We start from the raw sequence: 15,491 nt of genomic DNA, 5'->3' as shown, positions 1-15,491 counted from the left end.
AAATCATAAATTGTTCTTTCTTTCACTGACTGTGTAAATTTGCTTTGATAAGGGGACCTTAGTTCACCTGCCCTACCTGGGATGTGCCACTGTGTGCCAGGTGTTCACATTCAAACAGCTTTTCATTGTTGCTTTGATACATATCAAGGATTCTCATCACAAGCCATTGCTTCATAAAAAGTTCTAATGGGGTGGGAGTGAAAAAACCTTTATGAAATGGCATGAACTTCTGGATCTGAACAGAATAAAATAATAATTTATGATATATTTTTAGGGATAAGAGATTAAAGTGCATATTAATTAAATGAATAATGAAAACCTTTGTGAGATTCTCTCCCACAAGTTGCAAGTAGCTGTTTAATCAAATTCTTTCTATGGAAAATGCATTTCATTATAACATAATTAGCACATCTATTGTGTTTTTAATACAAGTTGTGCTAAAGTGTGTTTGATCTGGTGTTTGCTCATGGCAATTAGCAGTGAAGGAATTGAACTTTTTTGCTTTATTCCAGGCTTTGTAAATTATAAGTGCCACATCTGGGGAAAATGGATGTGTTTTTTTAAAGTGCTAGAATAATCTTGGGAATATATTGGGGTAGTCATTAGCAGTAGCAAAAAGAGAAGGTGAGGAGCTGTGCTGCCTGAAGCTGCAGATTTAGGGGTGATTTAATTTTCTGGCATTGATGTGTTTTGCTGTGTCTGTCCTGTGCCAGTGCTGAGGAAGCTGGAGGGTTCTGTAGCCCAGAGTGACCCTGCTGAGTCTGGGGGAGCAGGGCTGGGCTGGGCTGGGCTCAGCCTGGGTTCCCCTCTGGATCCCACTCCTGGATCCCCCTGGGGCTCCCTGCTCTGGGGCTGTGCTGAGCCATGGCTGGGACTCTCTTCCCCACCTGAGAGGCAGGAAAACAGGGCAGAAGCTCAGGGTGGTTCAAAGCCATCCTGATGCTGAAATCCCAACTGAGATGTGCCATGGATGGGTCCTGCAGTGCTGGCAGAGGCCCCACAGGGTCCAACCTGCCCAACTGCACTGCTGAGGCTTTTCTCTACCAACAGCTGAGCAGGGAGAGAGAGAAAACTGCTTCTGCAGAAAGCTCTTGGGTGAGTTGGTGCCTGGGCTGGGTTCACTTCGGGGGTTTTTATGGTTGAGGTCACTGTGGCACAAAGCCTGATATTGTCTTCTGAGTGGAACTCATTAATGCACAGAAAACCCAGACTTGAGATTGGCTTTTATGTAGTAAAAAACAACATAATACAGTACAGGAATATAAAAAGAAACTGTCCAGTGCAAACATCATATACATTGGAAATGGATACAGTGTTCCTTAAAATAACTTTAAAAAAATCAGGCTTAAAAACAGCAATTCCAGGGAATAGAATCCGGCTGATACCTACCAAAGTACTTGACTTACTGCACTAAATAATTTCATAACTAACTTTACCTGCTGATAGCCAATACCACAGGTACTGACAAAATCCTTAAACTGTAAGTATTATTAGTTAGCATTCTTTATAATACACAAACATGTGGAACCCCTATAGCACATACTGCTGGCTGGAATAAGCAAAAGAGGATGAACTCATTCAAAATAAAAACAAGGCTGTCACCCCAAAATGTACTTTTTAAAAACAAAGGATGGAATCTAAAGTTGATTTGACCAATAGACAGAATTCTCTTCAGTTTCCCTTTAGTTCATCTTTGAAAAATTGAGTGATTACCTTGTTGATGATGCATTAGTGTCCAGCCAAGTATTTCATTGGACAACTTTTTACAGCAGTGAGGAGCAGTGTGAGACCATTATTGTGCATTGCTATTTCCTGCCAAGAAAACATTTTTGGGGAAGGGAGTGTGAATTAGAGATGACATGAACAAGTAAAAAGCAAATCTGTGAGGTTCCACCATACTGGTTTAAGAAGGAAGAAAAAAAAAAAGAGAAAGATTTAGTACTATTTGGTTAGCTACCAGATTTAAATAATCAAATCAACTAAACTAATACATACAGCTCCAGCACAGATCCTGCACAGTGGAGGATCTGTGTAGTAGGGCTCTGTTCCTGTTGGAGGCAACAGGACTCTGCACTGCTGGAAGCCAGAGACAGGCCATGGTCCTAAGGGACCCACTTTTTGCAAAATGTATTTGGCTGGGTTGCTTCCAATGTGGGAAGTTTCATTCTGGTCACTCTGTGGCTCTTCACCAGGTGGGAAACTGAACACAGTCCCTCTCCAGGGATGTGGTGGCTGCAGCTCCAAACCTGCCTTACATTTGTGGTGCTTTTGTGCAGCCAAGTGTGTGGGTGTGTAGCATTCTGGTATGGGAGTCTACAATATTTTCCTGTGTGGAAAATAGTCCTTTTACAGTACCTGCTTAGAAAAAAAGCACAACAGTTTCACAGTAATGAGGCCCTTCATTTTTTTTGTCCCTGAAAAAACGCTATTGCTCTAATAATGCTGAATAAACGCCCTATTCAACCTCTTTAGAAATCTAGAGAGACCTGTGTTTCCATCTAGAGAGATTTACAGTGTTGGAGTCTTAACATTCCCCTGATCTCCACATTTCCTGCCCTGCAGGATATGTTCCATTGAGTAACACTGAGATCCTATTTACAGAGAGAAAAAACAACTTTGCTGCTAGCTAGAGCAAATTCTAGCACGCCAGAAATGTGCCTGAAATTGTCATCAGGCTGTTAAAAATGACAGATGAAACCAGATTGTGTGTCTAAAAATCCTGTCTAATTTTATCTTGAGTAACTCATAGATGTAGTAGAGGGCTATAAAGCAAAAATAATTAATAGAATGGAAAGAAGGAAAAAAGAATGCTTCTTTTTGAAAGTGATGGAATAATTTCTAATACTGGATGATAGACCATATGTTCCTCCTCTCTTCTACTGGGTAGGCATAAGTGTGGAATATCAATAAAGATGTTGCAAGAGGGGCAGGCAAAGCAGCCAGCTGGAGATGCAGGGGGGTTAAAACATCCCTCCCCAACGCCACTGAACCTCTCTCCCAGCAAAGGGTGACCTTGGATGCATGTGGGTGGGAACAGCACAGGAGGAGAGGAGTGAGGGAGAAATGGGGACAAAACCAGAAGTGGGGAAGATGGGGAGAGGAGGTGTGTCCTGGAAGACTTGAGCAGGTCAGTGGGCAGGAATTTTGGGGCAAAAAATGAGTGTTAGCAAGGACAATAGTGCTGGGAGAAGTTAGTATAGGTGATCTCTGTGTGTCTTTTTGCCCCTACTGCAGGTTTTTTCCGTGCCTGTTTGAAATCCTACTATAGCTTGAGGGAAGAGCTGTGAGTTCCTCTTTGGCCACTGGCAGTCTCTTGGTGTCTATCTGTAGCGGGAGGGAGAAAATTCATGGCTAGTTTGAGCTTAATACACAAAATCTTCACTCGGTTCTGATCCATACAGCTCAGCTAACATCTTGAACCTGGGTCCCCAGTCATTGAGAAAGTCATAATCAATGTCTGAGTCCGAGGAGCCCGAGCCCAGGGAGCTGAGGGATTCCGCGATGGACTCGGCGCCTTCGTAGCCGTAGATGTGCAGGGTGTCGTAGGGCAGCAAATCCCTGTCGTTGTCAGCCTCATCCTTCTTCACCTCAATCATCATCTCCATGCCCCCAGCGCCAGGGGTGATGTTCCCTGGAGGTTTCTGCACCTGTGCATAGGGAGAGGGAGCGGCCTCTGCCTTGAGGCCGTTCTTGCGGACGGAGTTGAGCACGGACACGTCGTAGCTGGTGGTGTCCATCTCTCCCCCTCCCTCCTCGTCGTAGGTCACCAGCTGCTCGTGGATCTCTGCCACGCTCCTCCCCAGCCCGCTCAGATCCTTCTTGTGCCTCTTTCTCAGCAGAATCAGCAACACAATTACTGCAAAGGAAACTTAGATGAACTCGTGTGGATAGAGAAGTAAGACGCTAAAACAACTTGTAACATACCCTGAAGTGTAGTTATTTATTTATTGTTTTTTTCCTGGAGTGTTTTTAAAACATATATTTATTCTAAAAATAATTAAAATTCCTATTTTACTGTAGGATTAGTTGAAGGAATTCAGTCTGGACAGGGATTGTCCACCTGACTCTTGAGCTGGAATCACAAGTACAAATGCATGGTGTCACAGGGTCATGGAATCAACTATTGCCTTGAACTGGGAAATCCCTTAATGCCAAGCATCACATGTTACTTATGTAGTACTTGCAAAGCAGGCCAGTTTTCAGGCAAGAAAAAAGTACTCAGCCTTCTCTGATTTGATACTGGCTGTTGATTTGTTACAAATGTATTTATGTTCACTGAACTGCTTAAAGGGTTTCTAGACTGGTTCTGCCATAGGAACCAGGAATCCTGTTGTTATTGCCCCAACCCAAATTTGCTGTTTTATAACTGTGTATGAGACTGGTACCAGTAAATCAAGTATCTTATACATGTGTGCAATAGCCTGTCTAGAGGAGTGAGCAGCTTTGCAGCTGAAGCTGTTCCAACAGGCCAGAGAGGAAGAGCACGTGAGGTGAATCAAATAGGTACAGCATGTCTGGCTTTGTGACCATTTCATAGCCACAAAGCTTTTGTAGATCTCAGCTAAAGAAAGAGCAAAACAATCCTCACACTGTAGAGCAGAGAACATTCCCGAAGTCAGATACTCACCAATGATTGTGAAGATGCAGATAAAAATTGCCACCAGTGCTTGTATGCTGACACCGACCTGCTTTGCTCTCTCCTCACAGAAGGTGAAGTCGCCTTCCTCGTTGCACTTGCAGACGCTGATGAGCAGGGTGTTAGTGCTGGTGAGGTCAGGGTCGCCGTTGTCCGAGATGAGCACGGGCAGGTAGTGGAATTTGGCGAGTTCCCGGTTGAACTGGCCGTATTTGACGGTGATGTTAGCCGTGTTGTCTGCGAGAAGCAAGGACAACCCGTGAGGTGATGATCCCTACCAGCCTGTCCTCACAGATCAGCAGTCAGCTGCTGCCTCTTAGACTGTGCCAGCCTTCCAGGAACCCGGTGAAACTTTGGTTTCATTAAACATACTGTTTTTCTAGTATGTAAATCCTTTAAAAATAAAGAGTTACTCAGCTCAGCTAGACCAAGCAGAGGTCAGTGCTGCAGCTTTTCTTCCCTGAGTCCTCGGGTCCCACTCTGGGGAGTGAGGAAGGGCATTGCAGGGATACCCTACCGTAGTTCTCAATCAGGGAGAAGTTGCTGTCTTCTGTGGCCAGTGAGTATCTGAAGAAACCTCTGGGTGATGTTTCATCCTTGTCAACAGCTGAAATCCTGACAATCACCTACAAGGAAGGAAGAGGTCACAGTTTTCAGTGTACTTTGCCTCCAATGATAAAACATGTGGAGTATTTGAGCTGGGCTGCGTGTCCTGTGTAACCTTTCAGTAAAGGGCAGGACACAAACATCTTAGGATTCTCCTCTTCAAGTTTTTTCAGGCAAGGAATTTCTTTGTGAGTCTTGCCTCTTCAAATTTTGTATAATGAAAGTACGAAAAAAGCCTCATTTTTAAAGACATATGGCTTGTTGAAATGTCTAAGATGGTGTTTTCTAAAGTCTTCAGCCTACTCTGAGGTGTGACTATCATTCTTGGAATGCCATTGAGACTGCCATGCCTGAAGAACATGCTTGGGTTTTGAAATCTTCAACCTGATGTACATTAGATGTATAAAATATAAAAAATGTGTCTGATTATGTTCCAATGTTTTAAAAATTAAAGGTGAAATTAATATCTTGCTTATTCTATCAGAGAGTCCAGGCAGTGATAATGTTCTGGTTCCAACCAGGAAAGACTTATTTCTTTTTTTCAGTAGCTGGGAGGAAGCACAGTGGTTATTCTTGATCACCTCATGTCATTTCTGGGAGAGGAAAGGGACTCTTCGTGGACAAGGGGTTCCTTGTTTGAAGGAGGGGTGGGATAATGCTGCTGTTGAGCCAGAGGGAGCACTTTGGGTGGTGTGGCTGCTCTGAACTCTCTATTTTTTTCTATATGTATTTTTTTGTTATTTATATTGTTGCTATTACTGCTAATTTTCTTATTTCTGTTTACAGTAAATTGTTCTTATATCAGCTCATGATCTTTCCCTTTTGTGCCTCCAGTTCTCCTCTCCACTCTGCTGTAGGGGAAAAGGGGGTGAGTGAGGGGCGTGTGGTCTGGAGTTTCAGTGAGAACACTAAACTGAGGAGTACCACCCCTAAACCACAACACAAAGGGTCTTAGTTAAATAAATATTACAGTATGGGCTGAACACCCGTGTCTGAGGCCAAACAGGTAAATCCAAAATACCAACACTGTAGTGCTGCCAAGTAGTAACACAATTTGTGTGTGCAGATCTGTGCACTCTGTGACTACAAAATAATGTTCCATGCAGCAATGTTTCTCTTGCTATTTTGAAATGGTTTCCTTCTCAGTATCACGTTCAAGCATTTGTGTGATAGGACTGAGTTACTGATTCTTGCTGTGCAAAGCTTGACTGTCCTTCATGGCTCAATTGTTAATACACAGACATGAGAGCCTGGGGGGAGAGGAGCAGTGCAGTCCATGTGTGCAAGCAGATAAATTCAATATTCCAACAGTGCAATATCCTTAAGAGATATTCCTGACCACTCATGTTTTGGACATCAGTGAAATGATCAGGTGTTTTGGCATGAAAACTGAGCCTCACTTTTAATAAAAGACACCTTTCACTTGAGCTGACAAGCAGTAATTCAGGTTTCTGGGAAAAGCTCTCCCTGTCTCACCTTTCCAGGTGCAGCATTTTCACACACTCGGGGTTCCTCAGGAGAAACAAGTTCTGGAGCATTGTCATTCACATCATCAACTATGACGTGAACGTGGGCGTGTGACTCTCTGTCAGAAAGGCGGCCTGGAATGACAAGGGAACAAGTCTGGAGCTCAGTGCTGGATAAACTCCCCTTCCCACACTTTGTGCCCACTTCTGTGCCTCCCATATGATGAAGAATTTCTAGCTCCATCATAACTTAAACTTGTCCTCTGAGATTTAGGTATTTTCCTAAAATCTCTCCTAGTGGCTAAATCATCAAGGATCTCTCAGGAATAAAATGACAGTAGCTTATGGCTTCCTGATCCTTCCCACTGCATGGTGATGGATTGAGTGTTATTCTCTAGCACTAAAGCAACATGGACAGAACAGGCCATGTCTATATTGTGAAATATCAAACCAAGTTGGGACTGGCCTCCCCTGCTTCCTGGAGCTGAGCAAAGCCAGGGGCCAAAGCTTAAAATGATCTCTGACCTATTTGCAGGGACTTGTTTGATTGGGAAGATGATGATGCAAACCTTGAAGCTTTCCTTTCATTCCTAGCTCAGTAGGAACAGGCTGTCAGGGTTTGCCTTTTCTTTTTGTTAGCCCTGTTGGTGTACCCAGATTTCTTTCAAACTGGGAAATGGGTGGCACTTACCATCTTCAAGGATCTCCACAGCTGCCACAGTGATATTGTATGAGGAGCTGAATTCTCTATCCAGAGGCTTGGGAAGCTGAATAACTCCATTATTGGATACCCTGACATAGTCTCCACTTGGACTTGCTCTACGCTGAATATATCTGGATTTTGTTTAAAACAAGAAGTGTCAATGCAAGGCTGATAATGCTGTGTCTCACTTCATTTCTTCTCAGAGGGAGGTCAGAGAGTTCTTGTGTGACAAATTACATTAATATCTTGACCAGGAGGGCTGAGAATGTTGCCCTAAAACTGTGTAAGCTGTGAGAGTGAAATACATCTGTTGCAGTAGTTTCCAAATTATTGTACTTTGCTCTTTCAGAAGTCTATTTTCTTCTCTAAGCACATGCTTGAGAGACCTCTTACAATAAAAAATATAACAATAAATTATAACCATGTAAAAATATCCAGGTTGATATTTTTTCCTGAAATGTGCATATGTTTTATCAGTAAATCCATGTGGTAATTACATGTGTAAATGAAATTTATGTTCAGCTTTTGGTGAGCATGTATATCCATGGCTGCAGTGCTGGAAAAATTAAATTGGATTATTTTTGTTTTGTTTTGGTTGGCATGCAGATTCTAAAAAAATAGGGCCAAAGTCTGGATTCTTTGTCAAATTCTTGGCACTATTAGTGGATTCTGCACTTTTAAATAGAATTGCTAAAGCTGGCGTTGTCTTACCTGATTTTCCGTTTTGCTGCGTCGGGGTCCTCTGCATGAACTGAACCAAGTGTTTTTACTTCTGCATGATTTTCCCTCACTTTAAATTCATATGGCAGTCTGGTGAAGACAGGAGGCTCATCCACATCAGTGACTTCGATGGTGACTGTGGAGATGCTCCGGGGGTTGCCAGGTTTGAAATGCCGAAGGTTAACCGTGGGGTCTGTGGCCTCAATGCTAAACCTGTATTCTGATATTGTTTCAAAGTCCAGGGGCTAGAAAAAAGAAGGCAGTTACAGAATTCTTCCATTAGTGATGTCTAAGCCGACTTTCCATTGGCTCTCTGTGCAGATTTAGGATCTGTGCTCTAATTCATGTTTGGCAATGTTACCAGATTTCATCCTGGCTGAACCCATGGGAGAACATTTCCCAGCTGAACTTCTCTATCATAGCATGGCTCAGACTACCTCTGGTGTGGAACAGATTCATCCAGTAGTTTAAGTTCGGCAAAATAATTTTCTTTTGGGTTAAATAAATTTCTTTTTATAATGCTGTAACTACCAAAACTTGGCTAGGTCCTGTCCCCCAAAGGCTGGGGAAGAGATTCTCCTCTTGGCTAAGCTGTGTGCTCTGAAGGCACTCAAGGCAGATTGCAGATCTGCATTGCCTGACAGCTGGGGCATTTAGTGATAAATGGCATCCTCTTCCCTGTTTTTTCCCTTAGGTGAGACTATAAAAGGAACCACACAATGGGAGGAAGGCAGGAGCTCAGGCAGTAAGAAGTGCTCCTTCCAAAGTTTCCTTTGTTCTACCACCTGAGGTTCTAAAGACACTGAGATACCCAGCAGTTATGGTGACTCTTGTTTTTCTCTTTGAGTTGACATTGCAAAGGGAAGTGATGGGACCTATGTGGCTGTGTATTTAAAATTACAGCATATGCACGGCCAAAATCACTTTGCAAAACGGGGTGGTGAGCTTTGCCCACAGTGTGTTGGAGGAGGAGCTGGTTCCAAATCCCTCAGGGAATGTGTGTGGGGTCTGTGACTGCTCCTCCTCTGGGCAGGCTCTGCATTCCCCAGCTCCTGGGCAAGAGCTGCACCAGGTGAAGGAAGGCTGCTCATAACTACTGTGACCACAGCCAAGGATTTTACTGCCAGTCTTGAAATCCTTGGTACTGTTTTTCCTGAAAGTTTTCTCTTCTTAGTGACATTTCTAGTCTTAGCAGTTATAGAGAGACATTTGGAAGGGAAAAACACATTCATGTCAATCTGAGAATTACAGGAGCTAGTTTATAGTTCTTTCTTCTCTTTTTTTTTTTAACAGCAAATCAATGAAATCAATGAAGTCTTGGTTTGGCAATGCTCTGCAGCAGTCCCTTGTTACAAATCAAGTGGATTTGAGAATTTAGAAAAAATAAAGAACAGACCCTAATAAAGGCTTTGGATAGTCTTAAAGACTTATAAGAAATTAGTGGGGAAGCTCTGAAAACACCTTGAGGAAAGTGAGGGAGCTGTGGCTCAGATCGGAGCAAATGCCAAACTGCAAAGCAACTTTTAGAAAAGAGGTCAGGTGGACTTGCTCACATTTTCTGCTTTGGTTTCACATGGGTTGCAGAAGGGAAAGATTCTTTGACTTGGTCAGTTGGTTCAACTCCTAAATCATTGCCTCTTTGAAGCATTCAACAGCCTGAAGTTTGAGAGGAACCCAAAGTGTGTAACCTGAATATCTGACACAGCCTCCATTACACTCTGCAGTAATTCTGAAGTTTTTCAAGTCTGGAGGTCGAAAAGGACTAGAAGTCACCAGCTCTTCTTCTCTCAGAGCTTGGAGAGCTGGTGTTCAGGATCAATATATTTCATACTGACTTTCATGGCTTTCCGTTTTTTCCTGCTGCTAGGCCTAAACCAAAAAATCACTTGTTACACATAGAAAACTACAACAATCATCTTTGTTACAAGGAAAAGTACCTTCTTTGGCCTAATGATTCCTTCATTTGTGTATGGATTTGCTACAATGTCAAAGGTGTCCCTGAACTCTCCTTGGATAAAGCTGTATCTTGTATTTCTGTGCTGTGGTTCATCGATATCTTCTACTTTGACTCTGCCAACTTCTCCTCCTACTGAAATGTTTTCAGGAACTTTAAAGTGAAATGATGCTGTTAAAAAAAAGAGAAAAATACATAAGGAGTGTGTACATGGAAGTTAGAACTTAGTTAAAACTGTTCTTACTTGACAGATGCACATCAAAATATTTAATGGAGAATTTAGCATTGTGTATCTCTAAAACATGTAAAACTATAAATAATACTCCAAATTGTCAGGATCTTTAGCAAAGGGCTGAAATTAATACTGATTTTTGTTTTCTGTTCTAGGTGTGCATTGCCCAGGAAAAGTGGCTCTGGCTGAAGCACAGAAGAGCTTCTGAACATGTAAAGTTCTTTTGGCCATTTTAAGGAAAGCTGAATTGTGCTGGCCTGTGAGCTCAGCTCGCTGTGTTTGTGTCAGCCCTGGGTGTCAGGGTGGCCCAGAGGCTGCGTGGCACTCACGGTGTTTGAACACTGGGAAGTTGTCGTTGATGTCAGACAAGGTGATGATCACCGTGGCTGTGCTGGAATCCCCAGAAAATCCCGGAGCATCTTTGGCTCGAACAACAATCTCATATGTTGACTTGGTCTCTCTGTCTAGATTGGGCTCTTTTGTAGAAATCACACCTGTGAAAAAATAATATTGAATACAATTCGATTTTTTGCAGCACGTCCAACATCTCTTCAATTTTGACAGCCAATTTTTATCTTTTTTTTTTTATCTCCACACATTCAGCTTTAAGTACCAATTTTACAGTGGTATTTTTCAAGAAATGTTAGAAATTTTTCTGCATGATGGAATATTTAGGAGAGTTTGTGCAGAATATTCCTATTGATGGATCTTTAACCTCTTTACCTGTGTTCTTTGCTCTAGTGTGGTTACAAGAGATACTGACATTGGTTTTAAAACTGGGCAAAATTTAAGCTAGAAAGTTTAGGAAAGCAAATGATTATTGATTACTGAATGCTGCTTCAGAATTTGTGTATTCCCTTTTCCTGTTTGGTCACTGGAACAGAATCTATGCTGAGCTGAAAACATGAACTCATCTGAGCTCCTGGTCAGTCTTTCCATAAGTGGGAAAAAATGACCTTTTATCTTCTCATTTTGTTCATGGCAGTTGATATCCTGATTTTATTAGTTCATCTCCAGATGCAGACATTAGCATTGTGGAGTGTGAATGAAAAACCTTTCTAATTCACATTTAAAATGATATTTTTGAATGATTAATCCTCTTTTCCAGAACGAAAAATTCTTAAAGCTGTGTTTTCTTCCAAGGGTAGGGTGTGGATGAAGTGTAAGGACATTTGTGTGTCTGGCTTACCAGAGTCATCAATGGTAAAATATTCACTTCCTGTGGTGATTTCGTAGGTCACCGTGGCATGACCTGACACTGTGGGGTCATCAGCATCCACAGCTGTCACTTTGGTGACTGAGGTTCCTAGAAAAGGGTTTTCAAGGTGCATATTAGTATAAATGGTGCTTTGTAGTGGCAGCCATGCAGGAGATGAGTGATGGAGCACATACCCACTGGGGACATCTCTGGGACAGAGCCATTGAACACCTTCTGCACAAACACAGGGGCGTTGTCGTTGATGTCATACACCTTGATGATGAATTTGGAGGGCTGCTCCAGGGACCTGTTGTTTGTTCTGTCAATGATGAGGGCTGTCAGCTCATACTCTGCCTTCTTCTCCCTGTCCAGCCTCTCGAAGGCGTACACGTCCCCACTGGTCTCCTCCACCTTGAAGATGGTGTTGGCATATTCACCCTTGATGATGTACTTGGCGTTGTTGTTCCTTACACTGGATGTGATCTGGAAGGAAAGTGTAATTCAGAGAGGTAAAGCTGGGCTCTGCTTCTCCCAGAGGATTCACACAGTCAGGAATTCCTCACTGGGAACCAGAGCAGCCCTCAGGACTGTCAGCTGAGCCAGCACTGGGTTTAGAGGATGGCACTTCACCAGCACTGAAACTTGCTTGTTATACAGAGCAAAGCTTTTTTTAAATCATACCTCATGCTTCCTAAAGGTATAAATTGTCCATGCAGTCAACACTTACAAATAATTAACTTAATTATGTCTGAAACAACACGAGCCACCGTTCAGCTTGAGTTACTCTTATTTGCAGCTTTCTGCTACCTACAGGGGGTTTTGCTCAGTTTCACAGGATTACAGGAGGAAATCTGTATTCACAGCTCCTGACACGATTCAGTATTCACCTCTGTTCCTTAGCATTTAGCAGAATTCCTGCCATTGCTGACAGCTTTCTTGTGCTCACTCACATGCAATCCTTTAATAGGCAGTCTTCAGGCTCATGCTATGACAGCAAGGTGACATTTCCACCCCGTAGATTTTAAAATGTAAGGTTATATGGTAAGGTTATAAGGTAAATATAAGGTTAAACGAAAAAGGGATGTGATAAGAGGAATGAGCATTAATCAGTTTTAAAATATAATTTAATCCAATTCTTTTGCACACTACTTGGTCTGCAGATAATGTAATGATGCTTTCCCTTCTATACTCTCACAAATACAGGGTCACTGCTAGAAGGTTTAAACCACAATTTTCCATGCACTATATCAGCATTCTTATTTCAGCCAGCTAATTATCAAAGATTGCTGGTTTGACCAAAAATTTCCAGCCTTTAGTTACTGATATTATCATAAATGTCACCTCTTGGGTGTTCAGGATTTGATTCATCCTGTAGTTGTTATTTATTGTTGAGCATCGTTTAAATTTCGGTTTTCTCTTTTGAAATGTGTCATTAATATTTCCACTCCTCATTCCTTAATCATGCTGCTGGCTGCTGGGAGTGCTGGAGAGCAGTTCACAACTCTGGAGATGCCACATGAGAAATCCCTTGCCTCAAAGATGGGACAGTCTGTGCCTTCTTTCTCGCTTTTTATGCACCTATTCAGTGTAAAAAGCATAAACGTCTCAGAATGCCTTTTCTGGTGCTGAGGATGAACACACAAAGGAAAGCACGCAGGTGGTGCAAGATAAAATCCAAATGTTCCAGCACATTCCTGCAGCTGTCACTCAGCCCTGCTGCTGCTGGGGCCTTTCTTTAAAGGGTTTATCAAGGGCTTGGTGCTGCAGAGACCCTGAGCAGACACTGCAGGGGCCTTTGGTGATTGTGCTGCTGAAACACCCCAGAGCTGGACCAAGGGAATTACTCTTGCTTAGGACAACTCCAGCAACAGAAGCCGCTCCTCAGTCTGGGGCTGAGTTGAAGCAGAGATGCCCCGTGGTAGCTGAGAGGACCCTGTGCTGTCTCTGTGGTGCTTTCTGGCAAAGCTGGACTTTGCTGAGACAGCCCTGACAGATGTGAGTGCTGTCCAGGGCAGGGAAACGTTCAGCTGCATTTATCTGCAAAGTGTCACAATGCATCCCTTTCAAAGACTGCACTGGGAGAGATTTCCCTGGGCAATATGCAGTTGATAATAGGCTTTTATGAGCACTGAGGAAAATGAGTTTGCAAGCTTGTTAGTATTTTTTAAAATTTATTTGCTTTCACTTTGTGCAACAATATTTATGATTGTGTAACAGTATTTCGAAACATAGCACTCGTGCTTTGTGTACAAGCTGAGAGATGTAAACTGTGTGTTTTTGAATAATATGTTTTTATTTGCTGATCTCTGAGGTTTTAGAAAGAATCTCGTGCTGCCAGAAAAATCCTGACATGCATCAGGCACCAGACTTCCTTCCTAACCTCGCACCTGCAGGTAATGTGGCTGTTCCTGCTTTTGGAATCTCCACACTGCTATTCCCTTACATTTACTTGTATTCTTCAAAGGAATTACAATTCCTTTGGCACTGTTCTTCATTTACTCTTTGCCCACATTTTGAAGATTTTAAAATGTTAATATGTGGGTATTAAGTCCCATTTCTATTTCCTTTCCATTTCTCCTGCCTAGACTGCAAATACTGCTTTTCAAGATCCTCATTTGGTGTTTTTAGTCATTGCTCACAGGTTGCTGCTTACCTTGCCAACATGATGTGGCAAAGGTGTATCAATCTCTTCTTTGATGTGCATTTGGTTCCATATCCAGTCTCTCTTCTGGCGTTTGTGGCTGACATCATTTGAACAAAGGCTTTGGCTTGATTTCTGACTTCCTCCGTCAGCAAATGCTGGGGCCAAGAACAATGAGAGAAGCAGAATAAGGTGGCTCATCTTCTTCTGTAGCCTAGAAAATAATACAGAAATGCAAAAATATAAATAACAACAGAATCAGATTCAGCAGAGGGAGCACATGTAGAAGTGCAAGTGGATATTCTTTCTACAGGGAAATTTGATCACTTTCTTTTCATTTGCATCAGCATCAAAATTTGAAGGCTTCTTCCTTCTATGAAATAGTTTTAGCTGGATGAAAACTGTGAAAACCAACACAAAGTGTTTCAATTAAATGAAAAGAGAACTTTGAATGCTGGTATAAGAAGCAGCATCCCCCTGAGTGACTGCCATTGCTCTGAGGAGCACATTCAGAGCTGAGCTCCCTGTTGTGCACAGGGCCAGGGCAGCCTGGCACCATGGCTGAGCTTGAGTTAAATCCACTTGAAATGAAATGGTCGGGCTTAACAAACATAAATGCAGTATTTTGACATGCCCTGACACAAAATATGCTATAGTCAATACCTTCCTATGGAAAATATTGATTTAGAATAAAATCTGAGGTGGTTTTTTTGGGGTTTTTTTTGTGGAAAAAGTTATTTGTGTGAAATTTTCAATCAATTCCAAGTACAATACAGCAAATGATCTTTCTTTAAGGGCTCATCTATTGATTCAACTCCTTGTCTTCTGAGGCTTTTGGAGACTCACATGAAGTTCCTTTATCCCTTGTTCCCAGACTTTAACATCTGCAAAATGATAATTTGTGAAATGATTTTCAGATGAAACCGTATTTTTGCATCCTATGTTAATACTAGCAAACTTTAGGCTTGACTTTCATTATCAGAGGTGTTATTTTAATGTATCAAAGCTGATTCATTTTCTTACTAAATTTCCCATTCCTGATATAAAGGACTGTCAGGGAACTTTAACACTCAAGTAATCAGACTTTAAATTGCACATAAATGACTTTCCATTAGCTTTTAGGAGCTGTCAGCATGCACATCAAAATAAACCTGCTAATTGTGATGAGAAGTTGACATCACACAGGCTGCTAGATGCGATATTAAATTAATATTTTCGTCAGGAAGGTGCTGAGACGTTTCCAAAATTACTCCTTGGTAACCAGGCAATCAGTGTTATCCCATGGTGCAGCATCAATGTCAGTAAAAAAGATTTTATTTACCATGAAATGTTGCT

At 42.1% G+C, this 15,491-nt stretch overlaps 1 protein-coding gene across 1 annotated transcript in view; it reads right to left on the bottom strand.

Annotated features, from left to right (window-relative positions):
- Positions 1-1,211: 1,211 nt before the first annotated feature.
- The window catches only part of CDH5 (cadherin 5), a 28,956-nt gene continuing 14,676 nt past the window's right edge, over positions 1,212-15,491 (bottom strand). The window contains exons 2-12 of the mRNA XM_014887913.2: positions 14,169-14,370; positions 11,710-11,998; positions 11,507-11,623; positions 10,647-10,811; positions 10,069-10,256; positions 8,123-8,376; positions 7,400-7,542; positions 6,719-6,843; positions 5,154-5,262; positions 4,628-4,873; positions 1,212-3,856 (exon numbers count right to left, since the gene is read on the bottom strand). Coding sequence (XP_014743399.1) covers positions 3,363-3,856; positions 4,628-4,873; positions 5,154-5,262; positions 6,719-6,843; positions 7,400-7,542; positions 8,123-8,376; positions 10,069-10,256; positions 10,647-10,811; positions 11,507-11,623; positions 11,710-11,998; positions 14,169-14,357 — 2,319 coding nt within the window. The 5' untranslated portion in view covers positions 14,358-14,370 and the 3' untranslated portion in view covers positions 1,212-3,362. The remainder of the gene's footprint in view (positions 3,857-4,627; positions 4,874-5,153; positions 5,263-6,718; positions 6,844-7,399; positions 7,543-8,122; positions 8,377-10,068; positions 10,257-10,646; positions 10,812-11,506; positions 11,624-11,709; positions 11,999-14,168; positions 14,371-15,491) is intronic.

Source organism: Sturnus vulgaris, chromosome 12 (genome assembly GCF_052056855.1).
Source record: "Sturnus vulgaris isolate bStuVul1 chromosome 12, bStuVul1.hap1, whole genome shotgun sequence".
NCBI lineage: Eukaryota > Metazoa > Chordata > Aves > Passeriformes > Sturnidae > Sturnus > Sturnus vulgaris.
Note: the sequence above shows the minus strand (reverse complement) of the source record. Positions and strands in the feature narration are given on the sequence as shown.